General features: G+C 48.7%; 1 protein-coding gene across 1 annotated transcript in view; it reads left to right on the top strand.

Moving 5' to 3' along the window:
- LOC144768681 (putative DBH-like monooxygenase protein 2) overlaps positions 1 to 21,118 on the top strand; it is a 335,111-nt gene that overhangs the window by 61,964 nt on the left and 252,029 nt on the right. Inside the window, exon 3 of the mRNA XM_078652511.1 lies at positions 16,117 to 16,272. Within this exon, the coding sequence (XP_078508637.1) occupies positions 16,117 to 16,272 (156 nt within the window). The remainder of the gene's footprint in view (positions 1 to 16,116; positions 16,273 to 21,118) is intronic.

The following is a 21,118-nucleotide window of genomic DNA, read 5'->3' as shown; positions in this document are numbered from 1 at the left end:
TCGGTATTTTCAAGCGCCATCTTGAAAGCCTGTAGTTCAGCTCACTGAGCTGTACAGTCTCCTAGAGATTGAGTTTTAGTGACCATTGGTCTAAATTTACCTTTGTGCCAGCGACCTTTAACAATCGCGCCCGCAGCACTGTAAGCTTGTTTACCCCCAATTGCGGGTTGTGCTGATCCGTCTGTATATATTATACAGCCGTAATGTTCAAGTGGCAGAATTTCAGTTGGCAGAGGACATTCTAATTCGTATTGTAGGAATTCTTGTGTTTTTAAATACAGGTCAAAAATGTTTTCGTCTGTTGCAGCAAGAGAATTAACCCATTGTATCCATCTCGGATGCAGAGCTTTAGCATTTGGAATGCTTGCTTTTGTTACTGCCTCTAAGGCAGGTACAGTTGTAACGATTTTAATGCATTTACCCTGTGCGAGGGCTCTCTCTTTTGCTACAGCAGTCTGAACCGCTGTCAGTATCTTTTCTGTTGAAGTGAATTTCATTTCAGCTTGTGTGTACAAGTGTGACTTGTATGCTATTGGTACCGTCTCACCTTCGTTAAAGGTTAGGTATGTGAATCCGCATCTCTCTGGGATGATTCGGATCACTAGTTTACACACGTTGACGCGTGTTTGGAACTGTGTTTTTGCTAACATGTCTGTTTGCACTGAACGCAAAAGTCTGTGTGTTTTTGTGTCCAATTAGTAGGCTTGAAATCAGGTTTGATTAGTTCGTAGAGAGGTTTAACCCTTTCTGCAAGGTTTAGAACATAAGTTCTTCCAAAATTCAGGAAACCTCGAATTGACTGTACGTTTTTCAGAGTTTTTGGAGGTTGGAGCAGCGCACATTTCTCTAAAAAGTTTGCTGCGAGGCTTTTGCCTTCACTTGATAACTCATATCCCAAAAATAGGACGTTGAGATGGGCAATTCGTGATTTCTTGAAATTGAATTTATACCCTTCAGAAGCAAACCCAAGTATTATGGTGTTCACTCTTTTCAAGTGTACGTCCAAATCATCATCTGTAAGATAGATGTCATCGACATAGGACAATGTCTTATCATCGTACATTTGTAGTAACTCTGTTACTCTGGCTGAAAATAACCCTGGACTATTCTTGAATCCCTGGGGGAGACGGCAAAATTGTCGCTGTGCCCCCATTATGGCGAAAGCGGTCAAATACCTGCTTTCAGGTGCAATGTTTTGACAAAAGAAACAATTTGAGATATCTAATGTAGTTTTATATTTTTTGCACACAATGTTATTCATCAGTGCTGCACTATGTGCGTTTTGTACTGCAAAAGTTTTGCAACAGGAATTTAGATGTCTGTAATCCAAAACTAGACGATATGAATTGTCTGGTTTGGAGACAGGAAACAAAGGATTGTTCATTGATGAGGTGCATGTTTTATTCACCCCTTGGTATTCTAGTTGATTTAAAATCTCCCTGACCTGTTTTTTAGCTTCCTTTTTTACAGGATATTGCCCTTGCATTGTTGGTTGAGTTTTCAACTGGATTTTATGGCGAGGGTAATCCTTATCATATCCTACATGATTTTTGTATAGTGCTGGGGCCTGGCCTACAGCCCATTTCCTAGCATATGTGTATTTTTTATGAATTGGAATGTGATTTGAGAAGGCTGGCATAATTATATCTTCGCCATGTGGGCACTCCCTAACAAATTCAGGTGGCCAGTCTTGTTCAGCTAGTAGGATGCCATAACCCTTAGAGAGCTTCTCCCAAAAGAGTGCTCTGATTTTTCTTGGTTTGTCACCCTCCATCCGGAGTGTTACTTCATATAACTTATGTGGTACACTAACCCTGGTATCTGCAGTTTCAACTTGGATGCTTTCATTCAAGTCCACTGTCTCCAGATGATCCTTCAGGATCTTGCGAGCTATGGTTACCTCTGCTGCGCTGTTTAGCATTGTCTGGGCCCACTCCCCATTCTTGAGTTGTGTCCTCAAGATCCTCAGCATGTCTGATCTTTAGACTTGCTAGCTTTTTTTTGGGAAATTGGCTTTTCTTATTTTTTGGAACGTGCTGTTCGTCTTTGGACTTCACTTGTTCTTCTTGTTGTTCTGATCGTCCTCTTCTTTCGGATTTCTGTGAGTAAGTCTGAAAGGTACGAGAGGAAAGTGTATCATTATCTTGATATCAATCAAGTTTTCTCAAATTATCCCTATTTCTAAGGTTGTACCTTTTTTCGGAGGGCTCCTGCTGAGGAGACCTTCCTCTGGACTGGGAACGCTTCTCTTTAGGAAGTGTCTGTTTAGTGCTTTCCCACTTCTTTTTAGGAGTAGTGAGATTATTTTTAATAGAAACTTTTTCAGGATTTTCAGTTAGTTGGGGCTTTACTGGTTTCCTACCGAAACTATCTCTACCTAGTTCTTTTTTTTTTAAACTTTTTTTTTCCAGTTATATAATAGTAGACACATTGCATTGTAAACAGTAGTCCAACATATCAACCGAATCATTCCTGACAGCAACAATCTCAGTAGTGATCGTACATTATAAACCCTGATGAGGCAGCCCGGTATAAAAAGTTTTCCTGCCCATCCCTCACCCGCCACCCACAGCTCAATTAACCAGATCTCCACAAGCAATATTGTCTGGCTATAGCAATATAACCCGGTCTAGATGCACATACTGAATTAAGAGTGAAATCATAGCAAGACAAAAGTAAACAAGCATCACATCAACCCACCCCCCCAGGCACCAACCCGTCCTCCACCTGGGATGTAGTAGTCTGCTTGGCGGCCTCGAAGTAGGATCACAGCGGCCCCCATATGTCCCGTGGCCGGGACGCAGTTGGCAATAGACTGGCGTATGTTTCAGTAGTAATGTTGCAGTGTACCAGACTTCCCAGCCAGCCCTGCAAGGTAGGAGTGGATTTCCGGCCCCAGTGGATGGCCACCTCACGTTTAGCTAAAAGTAGCCCCAGTGACGCTAACTTCCTGACTTTCTTAGGAATTTTCACAGTGTACTCCAGCAGGGCAATCTCCGGAACGGGAATCAAAGGCAGTCCAATTATCCCCCCAAGGGTTGTGTGCACCTCTGACCAATAGGACTGCAAACGTGGACAGGACCATGCCAAATGAATAAAATCAGCGTGCGGCGTATCACATTTGAGACCGTTATGTGGCCGTTCAGCGTCAATATTATGTGCCAGGGCTGGAGTAAAGTAAGCGCGGCAGAGAAATTTAAAGTGTAGCAGCTTATGGCGACTATTGAGTGAAATGTCTTGAGAGGCTTCACAACACTTGACCCATTGGTCATCAGTGATAGTGCACCCTGTGTCCGCCTCCCAGGTTAGTCTGAGGACTGAGTCATTCACAGGCAGCATGTCGGCGCACGCCCTGTACATTTTGGAGATAAGGCGTGTGCCGTCAAGTGACTTTACCACCAGGGTGAGTGGAGGGAAAGAGTCTGTCTCCGCCGGGTATGTGGGGAAGGTGGCACGCAGTGCGGACCTCAAGCGGGTTAAAAGGAATCTCGTCATGAAGGTGCAACCAGTGAATAGTGCGTCTTCGTCCATTGAAAAACGTGCCCCTCCGGGAAAAAGTCACCCATTTTTGTGACATCCAATGCAGTCAATGCATTCTGCACCAACTTTTCCCCAGAAATAGGTAACCATCGGGCATTAGGAATAGGCAGGGCAAAGGAGTATAGCTGTGAGATGCCAGTGCGCTTCCTCAGTTTATTCCACGCCCAAGCAGTCGTGGATACCGTCTGTATGTCATGTTTATCACGTGGAAACCCCCGAGGGAGAACCTTGCGCAGGTTATCAGGCAGCACTAGGTCTGCTTCTGGTCGCAGGAAAGGAACCCGCGCATCAGGGTGGAACCAGGCGAACGCATAGTGGCACTGCGCCATTAAATAATATAGCTGAAAATCCGGCACGTTGAATCTGCCTCTGTCATACGGTAATGTCATGGTAGCCCAGCGGACTCGTGGCTGCCTTCCACCCCACACTAGACGAGTCATGAGTGTCTGCAAGTTGTGAAAGAATCCATCAAAGAGGGGGATTGGGATGTTGTTAAATAGGTATAAACATTTAGGGAGTACCACCATTTTTAGAGTGGCTACCCAGCCAGCCAAGGACAGAGGCAACCGTAGCCAGCGTTCCACATGCTCCTCTAATTTGTGAAAGGCCTGCCCATAGTTTAATCAGATGATTTGGGAGGTGTCCAGATGAATATGTATGCCAAGATACTTTACCGAGTCTAGGCACCACTCAAGGGGGAACTCACATTCCCATCGGGTCGTGCCAGACGTAGTGGAAAAATGGTGGATTTGTGCCAATTTATGCCAAGCCCAGAAAAGCGCCCGAAACGGACAATCTCTCGAATAAGTGGGGATAGATTTATGTGCGGCTCCCGAACGTATAAGATAGTGTTGTCGGCATATAGAGAGGCAAGTAGGGGCCCTGTGTGGAACTGTAGTCCTCTGTGCAAATGACGTTCTTGGAGATGCCGGACCAAAGGGTCCATGGCCAATATGAACAGGAGAGGGGACAGGGGGCAACCCTGTCTAGTCCCTCGATATAACCGAAACTGCCTGTACAAGGTGCCATTCAGGCGAAGTCTAGCCGACGGGCCACTATACAGCAGGGAAACCGTTGAAATGAAGCCATAGGGGAATCCCATGCGTTTCATCACTTCTACAAGAAAAGGCCATTCTAAAGAGTAGAACGCCTTTACAGCGTTTAGCAGCACCGCAGCCGCGGGGACGTCAGGTTGTATCCTGTGTAACACAGAGAACAGCGTGCGTAGATTCAAGTATGTAGAGCGTCGAGGAACGAAACCCGATTGCATGGGGGAGATGATATATTCCATTAATTGTGACAGTTTATTGGCTAATACTTTTGCTAGAATTTTGTAGTCTAAATTCAATAGGGACAGTGATCTGTTTGACTCACATTGTGTGGGGTCTTTGCCTGGTTTCGGAAGGAGTACGATTACAGCTTCCCGTAGTGTGGGGCGGAGAACCTGCAGCTCTAGAGCCTCTGCATATACCTCAATTAATTGAGGGGCCAGGATGTCTTTGAATTCTTTATAAAAATCACCTGTGTAGCCATCGAGCCCGGGGGCAGAGGAGCCTTGTAGGGTGTCAATGGCAAGAAGAACGTCAGTGACCGATATAGGCTCAGCCATAAAGTCGAGCATATATTTTTCCAGGAAAACTAGTGCAATCTCGTCTAAGTACTCCGTTTGGGCAGAACCATCAGAGTCGGCTTTAGAGGAATACAGTGTGGAGTAATATTGTAAAAATTCCTCCCTGATGGCTAACGTAGAGGTGAGGGAGGCGCCGGAGAAAGAGCGCAGTTCTGTAATGAAGGATTTGTTATATGGCGGTCTCAGCATCTGTGCTAGCACTCTACACGGACGTTCGCCCTCGCTGTCTGCGTGCTGTCTGGTTTTTTCTCATGTACAATATTTCCCTCTCTGCCCTGTCTCTGTATTCCGTCAGGAGGGCGAGTCTAGCCGCCTGATCCTGCGGAGTCGAGCAGGAGGAGAGTCGCGAATCTAGTCTGGCAATGTCTTGCTCAATGCGGGCTAGAGTATAGTTGGGGGGTTGTACCCAAATGGAGTCCCGGGGACCTGGGTTAGTTACGTATTATGAGGAAGGGGTCCCAGGGGATGAGGAACACAGAATATAAATCAATACAAAAGGACAATCACGTAGACATTGAATCCAACCTCCATGTTTTAATCACAATGGGGATGTATAACAAATAATGACAAATAATCACGTAATAGAAATGAACTGGTGGAGCAAGGCCCCAAAAGGGGGGGAAAAGGGGTTGCGTGATAATGTGAGGATATAGTGATAAGGAAGGGGTAGGATGAAAGAACAATCAATACTTTGAACCACAATAGTTATGATGGTTACACATAGTGTACAATAAAGAACAAAAGTACTTTGAATGTCAAATCAAACTGTATCATACTCCACACAGTACAACATATGAACAGTTAGGCCGTGGAGTTGACAAAGTAAGAAAAACAAATGGTTGTCGACGTTTCGACCCTCTTAAAATTGCAGGTCCTATTAAATCCTTGCAGCGGGGTCTTCTTCAGGACAGGGGAGTTAGGGCAGACCACCTTGCTTGGCACAGTATGGAATCTGAGAGAATAATGGGGACATCCTGGTCGATGTTCCCCGTTTGTTCGACAAAAATATTCAAAGTCTGAAGTCTGATGCGATCGTCAAGATTATCGAGGGCCGATTGAATCAGGCTGACAGTCCGCTCGAATTCGCAATTCTCATGTACAATATTTCCCTCTCTGCCCTGTCTCTGTATTCCGTCAGGAGGGCGAGTCTAGCCGCCTGATCCTGCGGAGTCGAGCAGGAGGAGAGTCGCGAATCTAGTCTGGCAATGTCTTGCTCAATGCGGGCTAGAGTCATGCGAAGGCCCCCTAGCACTCCAGACTGTTTGGCGATGCAAACCCCTCTCATAACAGTCTTAAATCCCTCCCATAAAACCTCAGCCGTGTCCACAGAGCCAGTATTTATTTCAAAATAGTCCTCAATGGCCTCAAGCACCTCAGTCTTGAAAACTTCATCCAGAAGTGCCCTACTGGGGAAATGCCACTGCCGTTCATACCCCTCAAGTAAACTCAGGAGCACTGGGGAGTGGTCGAAGTATGTGCAGGGGAGCGTAGTGAGAGAGTTGAACCAACCCACCATGCAGGGTGAGAGCAGCCAGTAATCAATTCTCGACCATGTGTTGTGTGGGCCGGAGTAGTGGGTGTGGTGAGGGTGGGATTGCGTTGTCGACAAATATCAATTAGCGTATACTGAACGCAGAGTTCCTCCAGTGCCCGTCTAGCCTGTGGTTTAGCGTCCGGCACTCTGGACGTGCTGTCTAGTGTGGTGTTTATTAATAAGTTCAGGTCCCCCCAAGAAGAAACGCACAAGGGTCATGTCTCGCAATTCGGACATTAAGGTCGTGTAATAAATCAGGGGAGTCAACATTTGGAGCATATATGTTAGCCAATGTGAGTTTGTGTCCATATAGGACACCTGTGACTATAACGAATCTGCCCCCTGGATCGCGAGTCACTTCAGTAAGAGAAAAGGGAAGTCTTTTGCTAATCAGAATGACAGTGCCTCTAGCGTAGTTGCTGTAACTAGCTAAGTATCTATGTGTGCCCCAGCTAGCTCCGAACTGAGCCGAATCAGTAGGGGAGAGGTGTGTCTCTTGTAAATAAATTATATCTAACTTGTGTCGAATCAGATAGTGTATCACCTGGCGACGTTTGCGTGTAGTATTGAGGCCCCTGACATTCCAGGTCATTAGAGCGGGGAGAGCAGGCCCATGGACATTACCTAAGCGTGACATCTAGGGTGTGTTGTAAAACATTTCGGTCAGGTCTGTGATGTAAGCAATACTTAGCATGCAATGTGAGACTTAAAAGAAAACTAGAACATTTGTGATGTGTAACCATTCCCATAACCCCCCACCCAGTCACCTATTGTACCCTAGGCGGTCCACCCCTAGCAAAGATACACGCTCGGGAATCATAGTGATCGCCGGGCAATGCAAAACAGTCCAACCGGGGAACCAATAAGAGCAATTAACCAACGTTGAGGATATACCAGAGGGAATTGGCGGCTCAGAACCAAGCCGGCCGGATGTCACATATTACTGAAACATGTCAAAGTAAGCAGAGCAGTCTCCCTCGGAGACAATGTGAGACACATAAGAGCAATTTCTGCGTCCATTATTCAGCACTAGTGTTCGAAAACAATTCGGCACTTGCGTCAGAGCCGCTGTGATGTATGGAAGCAAGTGTGGCGCCAGCCGAGTCTTGTTAGTTCCGAGTTTTGTAAGAGCGGCAGAATTCCTGGACCTCTGCAGGGGAGTCAAATACCCGTGATCTGCCACCCACATCCACCTTGAGCCTCGCAGGGTAGAGCATGCCGTATTTGAGCCCAAGATTGCGCAATGTAGCCTTAACCCACCAGAAACTTGCGCTGTGCGTCTTGAACCATCGGGGTGGAGTCCGGATAGAACGACAGTTTGGATCCCTGCCATTCCACATTGCTGCGTTCTCTGGCAAGGCCGAGCGTTGTGTCCCGATCCCTAAAGCTCAGGAGGCGCGCTATGATGGGTCTAGGGGGGAGGCGAGGGTTTGGCCTAGGTCCCAGTGACCTGTGGGCCCGCTCTACAACAAAGCCTTGAGTGAAGGCCTCCTTCCCAAATAACTCAGACAGCAACCTCTCAACAAAAAGGTCCATACGGCCCGTAGATGTCGTCTCCGGGACCCCCATTATGCTAACATTGTTGCAGCATCCGCGTGCTTCCAAGTCCTCATTCTTAATGGCCACTTCTCTAAGTAGCCGCTCCGCCCTCTCTAGTCGTTTCAGAGATTGCGCCGTCCCGTCCTCCAGGTCAGACACCCGAGCCTCAGCGACGTCCAGGCGCCTGTCATGTCCCTGTACCCTGGCACCCAGAGATGCGATCGGTTGGTCAAAGAAATCAAGGCGTGAGTCCAGCGCCTTGAATCCCGCCTTCATTTCTAGCATCAATGAGGCGACGGGAGTATCTGAAGTTTCAGAAGGTGTAGGTTCAGGGCCTTTTTCCGCCATGGTCGTGCTGCGAGTGGTTGCGTGCTCGGCCACTTTAGCAAAAGGTAAGGTACTCTGCTTGGGATCTTTACGTCCCATTCCGGGATATCAGGCCAGCAGCCGGGAACCAGGCTCAAGGTGTCTCAGGGCGCCCAGGAACAGAATGGACACAGTGCAGACAATTTGTGAGGGGCAAAATTAACTGGTAGGAGCTGGGCAAGATGGCGGTGTCGCCCCTTGGGACTGTGAGCCCAATGCAGCCAGAAGTGGGTAGTCAACAGCGAGTGGGGTGACGCTCATCGGTGCGCAGAGAGTTATATTGGTGGCTTCACGGTGCTTCAGTGTTCAGTAGCATGTCCCAGGCCTGATGTAGTGCACTGAAGGTGCCGACCAGTTTGCTGCATGCAAGGCCCAGCGCCAATCAGCTGCGTGCTGCGGTAGGTGAGGGAGCCGTCTAAATGGACCAGGTGCCGCTTCCAGCCGGGCGGCGATGAGCGCTAACCCACCCCTGTCGCTGCCGCCGCGGCTCCAGGCCAGCGCCAGACCCCCCGCATGGAAATGTGGCAGGGCCCTCTCCCCTGAGGTTCGGAGCGTCACGGTCGCGGGGGAAGGGGGGGCAGGACTGCCGGCCCAGCGGCCTCAGCAAACCAGCGCAGCAGTGGAGGGGGGGCGGCGCAGCCACCACGGGCCAGACTCACCAGGTCTGATGTTCAGCAATCCAGCGGAGCGTCCCCAAAGAAGGCAGGCAGGTGCTTCACGCTGTAAGCCAGGAGGCCAGACACGGCTGAGCCGCTCCGCCGCCCTCCGTCTTCCACACTACGAATCTCCCTCGCTGAGTGATGCAGGCGCCCGGCGATCAGCGGGTCCCGTGCCGCATCGCTTCCGCTGTGTTTGTGCCCAGTTTAAGGATCTCCATGAGGGCGATGTGTGAGGGAGATCTACAAGTAGGCCGGCCTGACTCTGGAGTTTCACTAGCTGGCAGCCATCTCCGCCGCCAGCTCGGCCACGCCCCCATCTCTACCTAGTTCTTCATAGGATTTTTCAATAATTCTGGCAAGCTCATACGGTTGCTCAGTAATATCTGTTTCTTTTAGTTTTTGGCGGATCGCCACTGATGCTGCTTCACCTTTTATGTTGGCTAATAGTATAGCCGAGACCTGTTTGAAATCTTTCAGTAATTTCAAACCCAGATTTAAGGCAGGGTCTGGACCATATTAATTTTGAATCTGTCTCAGAACGTCTGGTATTACCGCCATAGACGGGACACCATGGGGTCGATTCCGATCTGGTAAAAATCTCTCCGAATTGCCGTTCGGAGCATTTTTCCCATACGAATCGCACCCTGCATCGTCCCCCGTACGTACGACGAAGTACGATCCGTATCCGGAGCTGGACTCTGTATGAATCGTACAGGGACCGTACTAATCAAATCCTCGTACGAATCTCCCTCGGAACCCGCTGTACGCGACATCTGTACGGTTCACGGCTGCTTTTTCCGACCCGGCAAGTACGATTCGTGTCGGGTACGCACCGTATGACCCTTTTTCTACGGGAGCTGAAAACAGCCGTAAAAGCAGAGTTCGCCCCGAAACAGGTATGGAACGCCCCCCCCCCCGGGTACGGTGCGTACCCTTCATGATCACAGGGGTACGGTGCGTACCCCTGCGATCACGGGGTGTACGCACCGTACCCCGCGATCTTGGGGTCTACGCACCGTACCCCATGTATGCTGGGTGTACGGTGCGTACCCCATGTGCGCTGGGTGTATGGTGCGATCCCCCCTATGATCGCAGGGGTACGGTGCGTACCCCTTCGATCATGGAGGGGTACGCACCGTACAGTGTGTATGTGAATGTGCACTTTTCCGTACGAATCACCCTTACCTGACGTGGACTGTACGAATCGCGTCCTGATACCCCGGTCCGGATCGTACTCGTCGAGTCGTACGGTGTGTGTACAAGTGTACGGAAACGGCTCCGGACGCGAATCGTACGGACGGGAATTTTACCGGATCGGAATCGACCCCCATGTGTTTCAGTGTAGATTGAAGCAAAGACTGTACCCCAAGTGTCGCAATCCTCTACGTGTGGTGCAATCCCCATTGGTAAACAGATTGTCAGAATCCTGTGTTTTTCATGAGGTGTACTATCAGGGAATACTGCCTCTATTTGAGTAATTTTTTGTGTTTACCAGAACGGAATTTGTTCTCGTTTTGTGGGCAATTTACCAATGACTGACTGTATAGTCTGTGGTGTAATTTTGTTTGTGTTCCCTTGATAAGGGATGTGCTGTGGCATTCTTACAGCTGGTTGGACTGTTAAAGTCTGCATGACATATTGAACCAACTGCCTGTGTATTTTAATCAGCTGTTTTAGCTGAGCTAACAACTCAGGAGCTGTCATTCTTTCAATGTCAGGATGAGGTGTATAGCTGGCTAGTACCGGCCATGTGGCTCCTGGTCTACCTAGTGGACCAAGCCTGGTAATGTGATTTTGATGTTGTTGGGCGCCATTAAACCAGAGCTGATGCTCTTGGTAAGTTAGTGGAATTTCAACGTCCTCGAAAGGGACGTATTCCGCTGGTGGTTCCTCTAACTTATAGAAGTAGAACTCGTGTGTTACTTAATGTTCTGCAGGAAAGAGAATCCATGAATAGAATACCTCTGTCTGCCGATATTCATGTGCCTCGATAACAAATATTACTTTACCACCTCTTGATGATACTCCATTTTCTGTAAGTTTTATAGTAATGGTTTTCCTTATATTTGCCGGGATCAGTATAGCACCTGGATCATTTTGTTGGAGAGTTGTGTCATCCAAAACTGCTTGAGCTGCTGCTGCAACTCTTTCTAATTCTTTGTCACTATCCGTCATTTTTGTTGACTGGAAGTGTTACAGAACAAGTTTCAAGGAAACAAAGATTAGGTGCACAATATTTTGGAACACTGTATCCTTCAACGTTGAACAAACTAAAAACTAATACATAGGATTTTTGTGTCCTACTCATTTTAAAGCGGATATTTTATCCTTTAACCCACTCCAGACGTCTATTGGAGTATTTTACGGGAAAAAGGGGTCTGTGTGAAAAGCACAACTGAGTTACTCTTGTATCTAGCGTTAAATTATCGCCTTACCAAACGTTGGGCGCCATGTAGTTTAGTTCCTATATTCCCAATAGGCTCTGCGAATTGGAATAGTGTATCCTGTAGTTTAGACGTAGGACTGAAGTCAACTAGGTCTCTACCGAATATACTAAACTTAATTGTGTGTGTGCCAGCTAGCTCAGCGGTCACTAGAAACTTTCTCGAATAAACAAGAAGGAATTTGTTTCTGACAACAGCTTAAAACACGACAACTTTGTTCCCCAAGAATAAGAAATATATCTCTAGAGTCGTGGAAACTATAGATAGTTATTTCACTCAGTCAATCGTGCATGCTTCGTTTCACCAGAGGTGCAGAGAAATAGAGAGACGGGCGTTTTCAATAAAAGGGTATTTATTGAACAGTCTTCTTTCTCAAGCATAAGAAATGAACTGCTGCAATCATAATGCTTGCTGTAAAGTACAGAGCATATAATACGAAGAGTATTATAAAATAATACTGTAAAAGCATGATATGGTTTCTAAGCCATAAGATACCTAAAATGCATAAAATACATACAGTGATAAATAATGACTAAAAGTACTCAACTGGTGCTTCTAAAATACGCCTACCCCGTTGTACCTAACCTCGGTCTAGTACAAGGGAAGAAGTAAGTGAGGTGTAGCCTAGTTTTAGTATTATTTGCCAAGAATCTATTCCAAGAATTCTCTTAGGGTCTAATCAGCTCTGTACTTTGGTTTAGAATGTAGGAGGTTTTGTATCTCTCTCTCAGGACTCGATTTCCCAGCAACCCGCAAGGGTAGCCTGGAAACACTGGAGCTGGATTTCTCGGCAGGAGAAAGTACAGCGTCTCTCAGTGCGTCAGCTGGAGGGTTGGCTTCCTTCGGCACTTGCTGCAGCAGGGCGCGTCGGGCAAGTAGATAGTCGAACTGCTCCAAACCACCATGTGTTTGTTTGGACAAGTGTGGACATATTTATACCTTAAAGGTGCCGAGTTTGACGTAAGATTAGACATAATAACGTCATCAGAGACTTATCTCTCTGAAAACCCCATGATTTCTTGGCTAACTTAATATTCATGCAGGGGGAAGTCCCTGACTGCTGAAGGCGGGTTTTTGCAAGAAATCGTTGTAGATTTTCGGAACTGGTGGACGTAGCCAAGCCGTATTAGGACTACTTGAGCTATGTCTTAATATGGTTATGATTTCTATGCCTATATAAGGATACAGTATTTTATACCTATATAAGGGCATGAATCGGGAAAATTACACTTGGGTCCTAAAAAGATATACAACAGTCTCTTAGGTACTTCCTGTTCCTTTGGCCTATAAAAGGAGGGAACTTGGTTCATTCCTTCATGCAACACTTCATGCAGACATGTCGTCTTGTTCCAGCTCGCCTGTATGCATGGCAATTCTCTCCTGGTGTTTTGCCAGATCTCATCCTATCCTTCCTTCTGGGTTATCCTGCTCCTACAGTCCTCTCCTGGTACCTTCTTAGAATTCTTCTGGAAGGACAGCGCTGTCTCTGACTTTGAGCCCTGGTCAGCATTGGTCAGCGTTTTAGTCCAGCACTTCCATGTCCTCAGAATTTTTTTGCCTTCTGACTTTTTCATCCATTCTGGACCTTTTCCGGGAAGCACCTTCTGCTAACGCACTACCTAATATCAGCTGCAATGTGGCTACTGGAAGGGATCGCTCATACTTCTGATAGACTAAGACAGTCAACGCCTGGGCCACTGGACTCAGCCATACTCAAAGATTCTTCATCAGGCTTAAGATTCATGAAAAATAAGTTTGTCATGGCAACATCAATTTGTGTACTTTTCTGTGTACAAAAACATCACTATTGTAATAACTTACAGTTTTGCAATATGCTCAACACTACACATAGCCAACTAGTGGTACCTCAACACTGTCTTATAGAAAAATGGAGGTATGGATTTAAATAAAACCCCATTGAAAATAATGTTAAATTAGATTACATTATTAAATATAGTTAAAAATGAAAATAAATATAAATTCATGATATATATATATATATATATTCATTCCAACACCCCCTCCAACGGTGAGAGTGCAGAGACCAACAACGGAGAACCTGTGGAAACAGCATTTATTCCACAACAACAGATAGGAGGCTTCCTTTTCACCCGCTTACAAGCGAATGCATTTCGGCTTAAAAATCAGCCTTCATCAGCGCCGCGAGTGAATTGTTACAGGTGGTGGCTGATTCAAATACCACGCCCCACCTCATTTGTCCTGCATTGCTCCGCCCCTTCGGTCCAAATACCAATCGCAAATGTCCATTGGTAGGTCGCATCATGTACCGCGACTACCAGTCCCAGAATGCATTGCATATGTCCATCTCTGGTAATGGTTGCGTGGGGATAGGAAAATATATATATATGTATAATATATGTACTTATTCAAAATAAGTGGTGACATATGTCAGAATTAAATAACATGTACTATTTTTATATTTTTAATATTAATATATTTCTATTTTGAAGTAGGTGGGTATATGAGGTAGATATGTCGCTGAATCCTAAAAGTCCTTTATGCACTCATTTTATAACTGTTTTTAATGTGATTATAGCTATGTGCAATATATTTTCATGTACTTGTACGGCCTAGGTTTTTTTTTAGACCGAATACAGTTATAATAAATTGAGAAGGTGGGCAGCTTTTTTTGCAAAAATGTGATTCAGTGGTGCATTGTAAAGCTATATTCTTAAATCTATGAATAAATTGTCAAGTTTTTACTCAAAAAATGTCCTAATTAAAAGAGACCAATAATAAATCAGAGTGGTTTTAGCCATGTGTGCATTCAATGATTTATTTATTTTATTTATAGAGAGCAAAGATTCATCCATAAGGATATCACAGCGCTAAGGAGAGCACATCCTAAGTGAGGAGTTCAAAGGGGGGCGGGGGTCCTTGGGTAACAGTTCTGGCCTTGGATAACAAATGCGTTTTCAGTTTTTTCCTAAATACCAGGGGCCTTATTTATGAAGGTCTTGCGCCGCCGGTGCGTCACTTTTAACATGGGAAAAAGTGACGCACCGGCGGCGCAAGGCCTTCATAAATAAGGCCCCAGGTAATTTAGCTGGCGCTAAAAATAGCTGCCTAGCGCCAACGCCGACACCCTTGCGCCATATCACAAGGGGGCCTGCATTTCAGGTAATTATGTTTATGTGCAGGAAGGTGTCGCATAGGTCCCCAGCACACAGTTGGTAAAAATGTGTTTGGCTAATGCCATCTCTTTAAAGTCACGTAATGTAAACTTAGGTATACATGACACGCAAAAGGGCATTGGTTTAACTATTGACCTTTCACTGTATTGAAAAACCAGTACTTTGCTTTTATCCGCTCTATCCTGCAAATTGTTACTTCATTTTAGGTCAGACATATCCAGCCCTAGGTTCATTTTATATTTCTCATTAACTTTGGGATAGCTCCTGTAGTGATATTAGAGTACCAGGCATTTCTTTGTGGAGGAATGTGACCATGTTGTCTTCACCACACTCTGATCCTAAAGTAAACTGATTTCTCCGACCCATCCTTTGAAATGACGAATTTGCCCAAAACGTTCCTTAAAATATTTTTAAGACTTGCCATCCTATTCTGTCATCAAGTTGGTGTAGGCAGACGTACCCTGACATTTGCCTTCTGTGATGCATACATCGTAAGGCTAATGGGTCTTTTAGTTGTGTACCCCACAGCCAACATAGTTGCAAGAAAACTTTCCTTCGTTTCCTGAAAATAACTCTCATTAGCTCTGTCTGGAGGTGATTATGACTTGTGCAGGGTAGTACCACCCCACTCAATTACAAATATTACCAGGTGCTGAATTGAACGCAGTGGTAACGTGTGTGTTTGCCCACAAAGTCCAATGGAAATGGAAATCGTTAACACATTTGGGAAAAATATGCAGTAAACGCAGTTCTGAGACCCATGTGTTATTACTCTCAAACTTTAAACTGCCCATTACAGGGGTGGGAATACTTTATAGTAACAGCACTACACACCTCATATTACCATGCCCTCTCTACCGGGCAACTCATATTCAACCATACTGCAGATGATCAGGGGTTGATGGAGGCTGGATTCTAAACTCTGCTCTCACATTCAAGATGTTCCAAAATTGGTTGGATAAAAGCCTACCACTGACCTTGCGGTGATCCCGTTTGCAAGAAGAGATACTTGCCCATGTCACCAACTAGCCATTGGTGTAAGGGTAGACCATTCCTTTCAAATGAATAGTTAGTTTTAGATGTTCTGCACTATCAAGAACCTGCATGGTAGGCGCTTGTACACCACCCAATGTCAACATTTCATCCATGGAGACAATTGCATATGGCTGTCATGATGGCATAATCTAGAATAACTTGTTATCTGGACTTCCATCAAAGAATGAGAGCTAACAATCTTCTATCTTCCCAGGAAGGGGCTATGTACGTGATTGCAGCTTATGGCTCAGATGACACTATTGCATTTCATGACAAGCACCGAAGTTCATCGTCTGTCTTCCTGCTGAGCCCAGCTGAGCATTCACCTTCCCCAAGTATATCACTCACCTTCACCGTTACAAGTAATGGGGTAAGTAACTTGGAGGGCACCAATTGTCACGAAACATGAGAACCAGGAGGACCAAGTGCTTAATGCGAGAATTTTACATGTTACCAGTTGTTGTGTATGTTTCAGCAATCCTATCATTGCTGCCTACCTTAAGCCATAATATGTGTGGACCAGATGCAAGGCATACTCGTCCAATCTGCAAAACCCGAAATGTTATGTCAAATATTATCAGATATATATTGAGGACCTGTGTGATTTTAGGGAGGATATGATTATCATAGAGATTTTCTTAGGTTTTAAGTCCCTTTGTTTTAAGGATGCATGCAAGGCGAATTAACGACTCTACCGGTTACTGAGACAAGAATCAGTTTAGCTGTTTGTTTCTCTATTACTTCAATCAGTTTATGTCACTCTGGATATGTGGTTCCAGTTTGGGCATGTTCAGTAGGGCACACTGGTTGTCCCCGTAGAATGTATGACAAAATATAGAAAGACAAAATATCGACCTACAAAAATATCGGAGCAATGGGGGGCGTGGCCAAGACGGCGAGCATGGCGGACGTAGCTTGAGCGAGCTCCGTCCCGCCGCCAGTGATCCTTCCTACTATCCTGCGTCGCCCCGACCTCTGTCCACCCTGAAGTGAGCGGCTGTCCGCGGGAGCAGGGGGAGACGGCTCGACGGCGATTTTGGGGCCCCGGAGGCGTGATCTCTGCCGCCTCCGGCAGCGCAGAACCGAGACAGCGGTGCGGCCTACATCGGGCACCGGGGCCTGGATTTGTGGGCGCCCCGCCCGGAAGTGAGGCGACGCCGGACCGGCTGGGGTGTGGGGAGCCGCCCCGCCCGCGCGACCTGTGGAGCCGCGGCAAAGCACACCTGGAGTGGAGTGAGCGGTGTCGGATACCCGCCGGCGGCGAGACCAGTGACCAGACTCCTACGGTGCGGTAAGGGGGAGCCGCGTGGTGTGCGGCCTGGTGGGGGAGGGGACGCTCTTGCGGAGGTGCCTGGCCCGATCGGCGGCCGAGTCGGACCGCGGGGTTTGTGGCCCTCGGAGCGCCGGGAGACGGCAGTCATCCGTCCCTCGCTACTCCCCATCGTAGCACCAACAACCCTCCCCCTCCGCCCAATCACCTCCAATCGATCCTGCTCCAGCCCTCTGTGCCAGGGGCGCCAGTGGGGCATTACGCATTACTCGGCGGTCGGGCCGGACCGCAGTGGGGGACATTGGCCTATTACGACGGCACTCTTGGGCGCCTGTGGATTGCTGACGGCCGTCTTTGCCGGGTGCCACGAGAGGGGGCCGGGGCTGGCTTCGGCATCTCCAGTGTTGGTGGGCACAGCCACTTTCAGATATCCTGACTCCACCACGGGGCCCTCCTAAAGTGGCTTGACTCTTGGTTGTGCGGTGGCGTGGGACACCTCCTGTGGTGCAGTGTGCTGGGCCTGCTTGGGGTGCTACTCATTGGACGCTACGAGCTCGGTTAGGGCTGTCTCTGTACCCCGCCATCCCCGGCAAACGGGCGTGAGCCCAACGAGAACATTGACTAGAGGGAACAACAGCGGTGGCTCTTCCAAGCAGGGCCTGATGGATAAATTTGCGGGGCCGAGTGGGGGTGCGGGGGCCACAGGAGGACAGCAGAGCTCGGGACCAGATAATGCGGCGCTAATGACAGCCATCACGCAATCTAGAGATATGCTGGACGCGAAGATCGGTGCGGTCGGAGCGAATGTTACCCTGCTACGACAGGATTTGCGCAACGCTGTCGCCCGCATCACAGAAACCGAGACCAGGATCACGGAGGTAGAGGACGACGTAGTGATCCTCAAGAAGAAGGTAGCTGCCATGGAGGGAATCCAAAAGGGCCTGGCGATGCGAGTGGAGGACGCGGAAGGACGGGCCAGAAGAAATAACTTGCGCTTTGTGGGCTTTCCGGAGGACTGTGAGAAGGGGAATATGGAGGCCTTCTTGACTCAGTGGCTGGAGGGGTGGCTTCCACCGGAATCCCTTTCGCGCTGCTTCATCATCGAGCGGGCCCACCGGGCTTTGATTCCGAAGCCGCCCACCGGGGCTCGCCCCCGGGCTGTGATAGCCAAACTGCTCAACTATCACGACAGGGACACCATCCTACGTCAGGCCCGCGCCAAGGACCCCCTCATGTTTGAAAACCACAAAATCCTGATTTTCCCGGACTACACCAGACTGGTCCAACAACAACGACAATCCTTCACGGCAGCGAAAGCACGCCTTCGTGAGTTGAAAATCCCGTATGCCCTGCTCTACCCGGCCCGCTTGCGGGTGGTGTTTCAATCTCGCACTCAATTCTTCAACTCTCCGGAGGATGTATTTGAATGGACGGACGAGACGGTGCGGGTTAAGGTGCACACCCCTCCGAGGAGGGGCTCGGATTCGTCATCCACATCGGAACCCAAGAAGGTGCCCCGCAGGTCACGCAGCAGGAGTAACTGGAGAGCGCGCTCCAAGAAGCGCCCGCCTTCCCAGGAGAAGACTGTGGAGGAAACTGAGGCGACGGATTCTTCCCCCTTGAAGTCTTGAGTCCCTGTGATATTCTGGCCCTAATAGATGTTTCCGGCTCAAGGGGCCGTGAAGGTGCTTAGAGGTGCAGGTCAGACAGATCCGGACATCGGACTAGCCATCTGGACTACTGCTTAATACATAGTGATCCGTGGGTGGATCATGGGTCGGGAGGCGCTCGAGAGAGAGCGGGTCTTCTCCCGGAGTTCGTTCCCACGTTGAGTAGAGGGTAGTTGGACACTTAGTGGGTAGTTGGGAGGGATCCATTGGTGTTGTGGATCTCCGACCTCCCGTTGGGGGTCTGGGATTGCCTGCACCGCGACAGGTACTTCAATGTTGCTGAGGTATGGGGTGGGGGGCTGGAGGGGGGGTTGTTGGTATAGTTTGGGGTCCGGGGGGGGTTGGCGGGGGGACGGGTAGGGGGTTGGGGGGTAGGGGGGGAGTTGTGGGAGTGGGTAGGCCTGGGGTGAGCACGGTGTATGTGTGTGTCTGGAGGATGGTAAGAGTCTGTATGTGGCCTCTGTTGCCCGACGAACCGAAGTTTTGGCCCCCTGATGGCGACTGACGGACGGGGGGCGGAACCCCCACGAGCTTCATTGCGCATTTTAAGCTGGAATGTAAGAGGGGTGCTCGACAGAATTAAGAGGGGAGCAGTTTTGCGTATGGGGAAGAAGGAGAAGGCGGACGTTCTACTCCTCCAGGAAACTCATCTCATGGGCACCAAAACCCTTAGCTTACGTAGATATGGTTATGATCAGGTGTTCCATGCAGGGTTTACGAGGGGCTCTAGAGGAGTTGCAATATTGATACACCGTCGTGTGAACTATTCGCATGAAACGCAGTGGCTGGATGCGCATGGCAGGTTTGCCTTGGTCAAAGGAAAGGTGGGGGAGGAGCCTGTGGTGTTTGGCAGTGTCTATGCGCCGCCCCCGCTGCAGGACGCCCTGTTGGAGCGGCTGTTTGATGTATGGGCCGAAATCCCGCATGTGTTAACTATCGTGGGAGGTGACTGGAATGACGTGATGAATGGGAGGCTGGATCGCTGTAGGCCGGGGGGTGATCAGTTGCCTGAGGCTACGACAAAGCTGAGCAGATTGGTGCGGGGGCTGGGTTGGGTAGATGCTTGGCGTTATCAGCATGCATGTGGGCGTGAGTACACGTTTGTGTCAGCGGTTCACAAATCCTTCTCTCGTCTCGACTACCTTTTTGTCCCCCAGCCCTGGATAGGACGGGTGGGTTCTACCGCAATACTCCCTAGGGGACTGTCGGATCACTCCCCGGTTTCATTGACACTACTTTTAAGCACAAAGAGACAGCCGTTCCGTTGGCGCCTTGCTACGTGGCACTTACAGCGCGATGATTACCAATCGCACATGAGGGAGGCTATAGCGCACTACTTGACCGAAAACGACGGCCCTGATACGGACGCCATGACCTTGTGGGAGGCTCTAAAGCCGGTGCTCAGAGGCGTGGATATAGCGTGGTGCGCGGCGAATCGTAGGACCCGCGGGCGGGCCATAGCGGAGGCGGCGAATCGGGTTAGTAGTCAGGAGGCCGACTGCACGTCGGGAGAGAGTGGCGCGGCGGTGGGGCAACTGCTTTATCTCCAACAGATGTATCATTCCTTACTGTTCGATGAAGCCCGCCATACCTGGCTGGCTATGCAGAGTAGAATTTGTCAATGGGGGGATAAGACCGGCTCGATGCTCTACAGGTTGTGCCAGGGTACCTTTCAAGCCCAGCCCTTGCCTGGACTCCGAGACGACGCGGGAAGCCCTATCACTGACCCGGAGGTCCTGGCTGAGACCTTTGCTCGTTACTATGAGACGCAGTACGCGCCCAGGGAGTCTCTAGCGGCGGAGGACATTGACAGATTCCTGGGTGATCTCCCGCCTCTGGCGCTTTCGGATGAGGGCCGAGCCCGACTGGACCTCCCCTTGTCTGCGGAGGAACTGGGAGAGGCTCTGGGTGAACTGAACGCTGGAAAGGCCCCTGGGCCTAATGGTTTCCCCTGCGAATTTATGAAATTGTTTCATCTTCAACTGGGGATGCGCTATAGGAAGGCACTAGAGGCGGCTCGGGAATGCGGATGCCTTCCGGCGGACTGGCGACATGCGGAGGTGGTCGTTTTTTGCAAGCCTGGGCGGCCGCCGGATCGCCCTGAGTCATATCGTCCAATTTCCTTGCTGAACTTCGAAGCAAAAATTTTAGCAAAAGCCTTGGCGAAACGCCTTTGTCCCTATATATCGGACCTGGTCCATCCAGACCAGGCCGGCTTTATGCCCCACAGGGCGACTCGACATAATATTCGCAGGGCGCAGTTGGTGGTGGAAGCG

Source organism: Lissotriton helveticus, chromosome 7, assembly GCF_964261635.1.
Source record: "Lissotriton helveticus chromosome 7, aLisHel1.1, whole genome shotgun sequence".
In the NCBI taxonomy this organism is placed as follows: Eukaryota; Metazoa; Chordata; class Amphibia; order Caudata; family Salamandridae; genus Lissotriton; species Lissotriton helveticus.
This window is presented reverse-complemented; position numbering and strand designations above follow the sequence as displayed.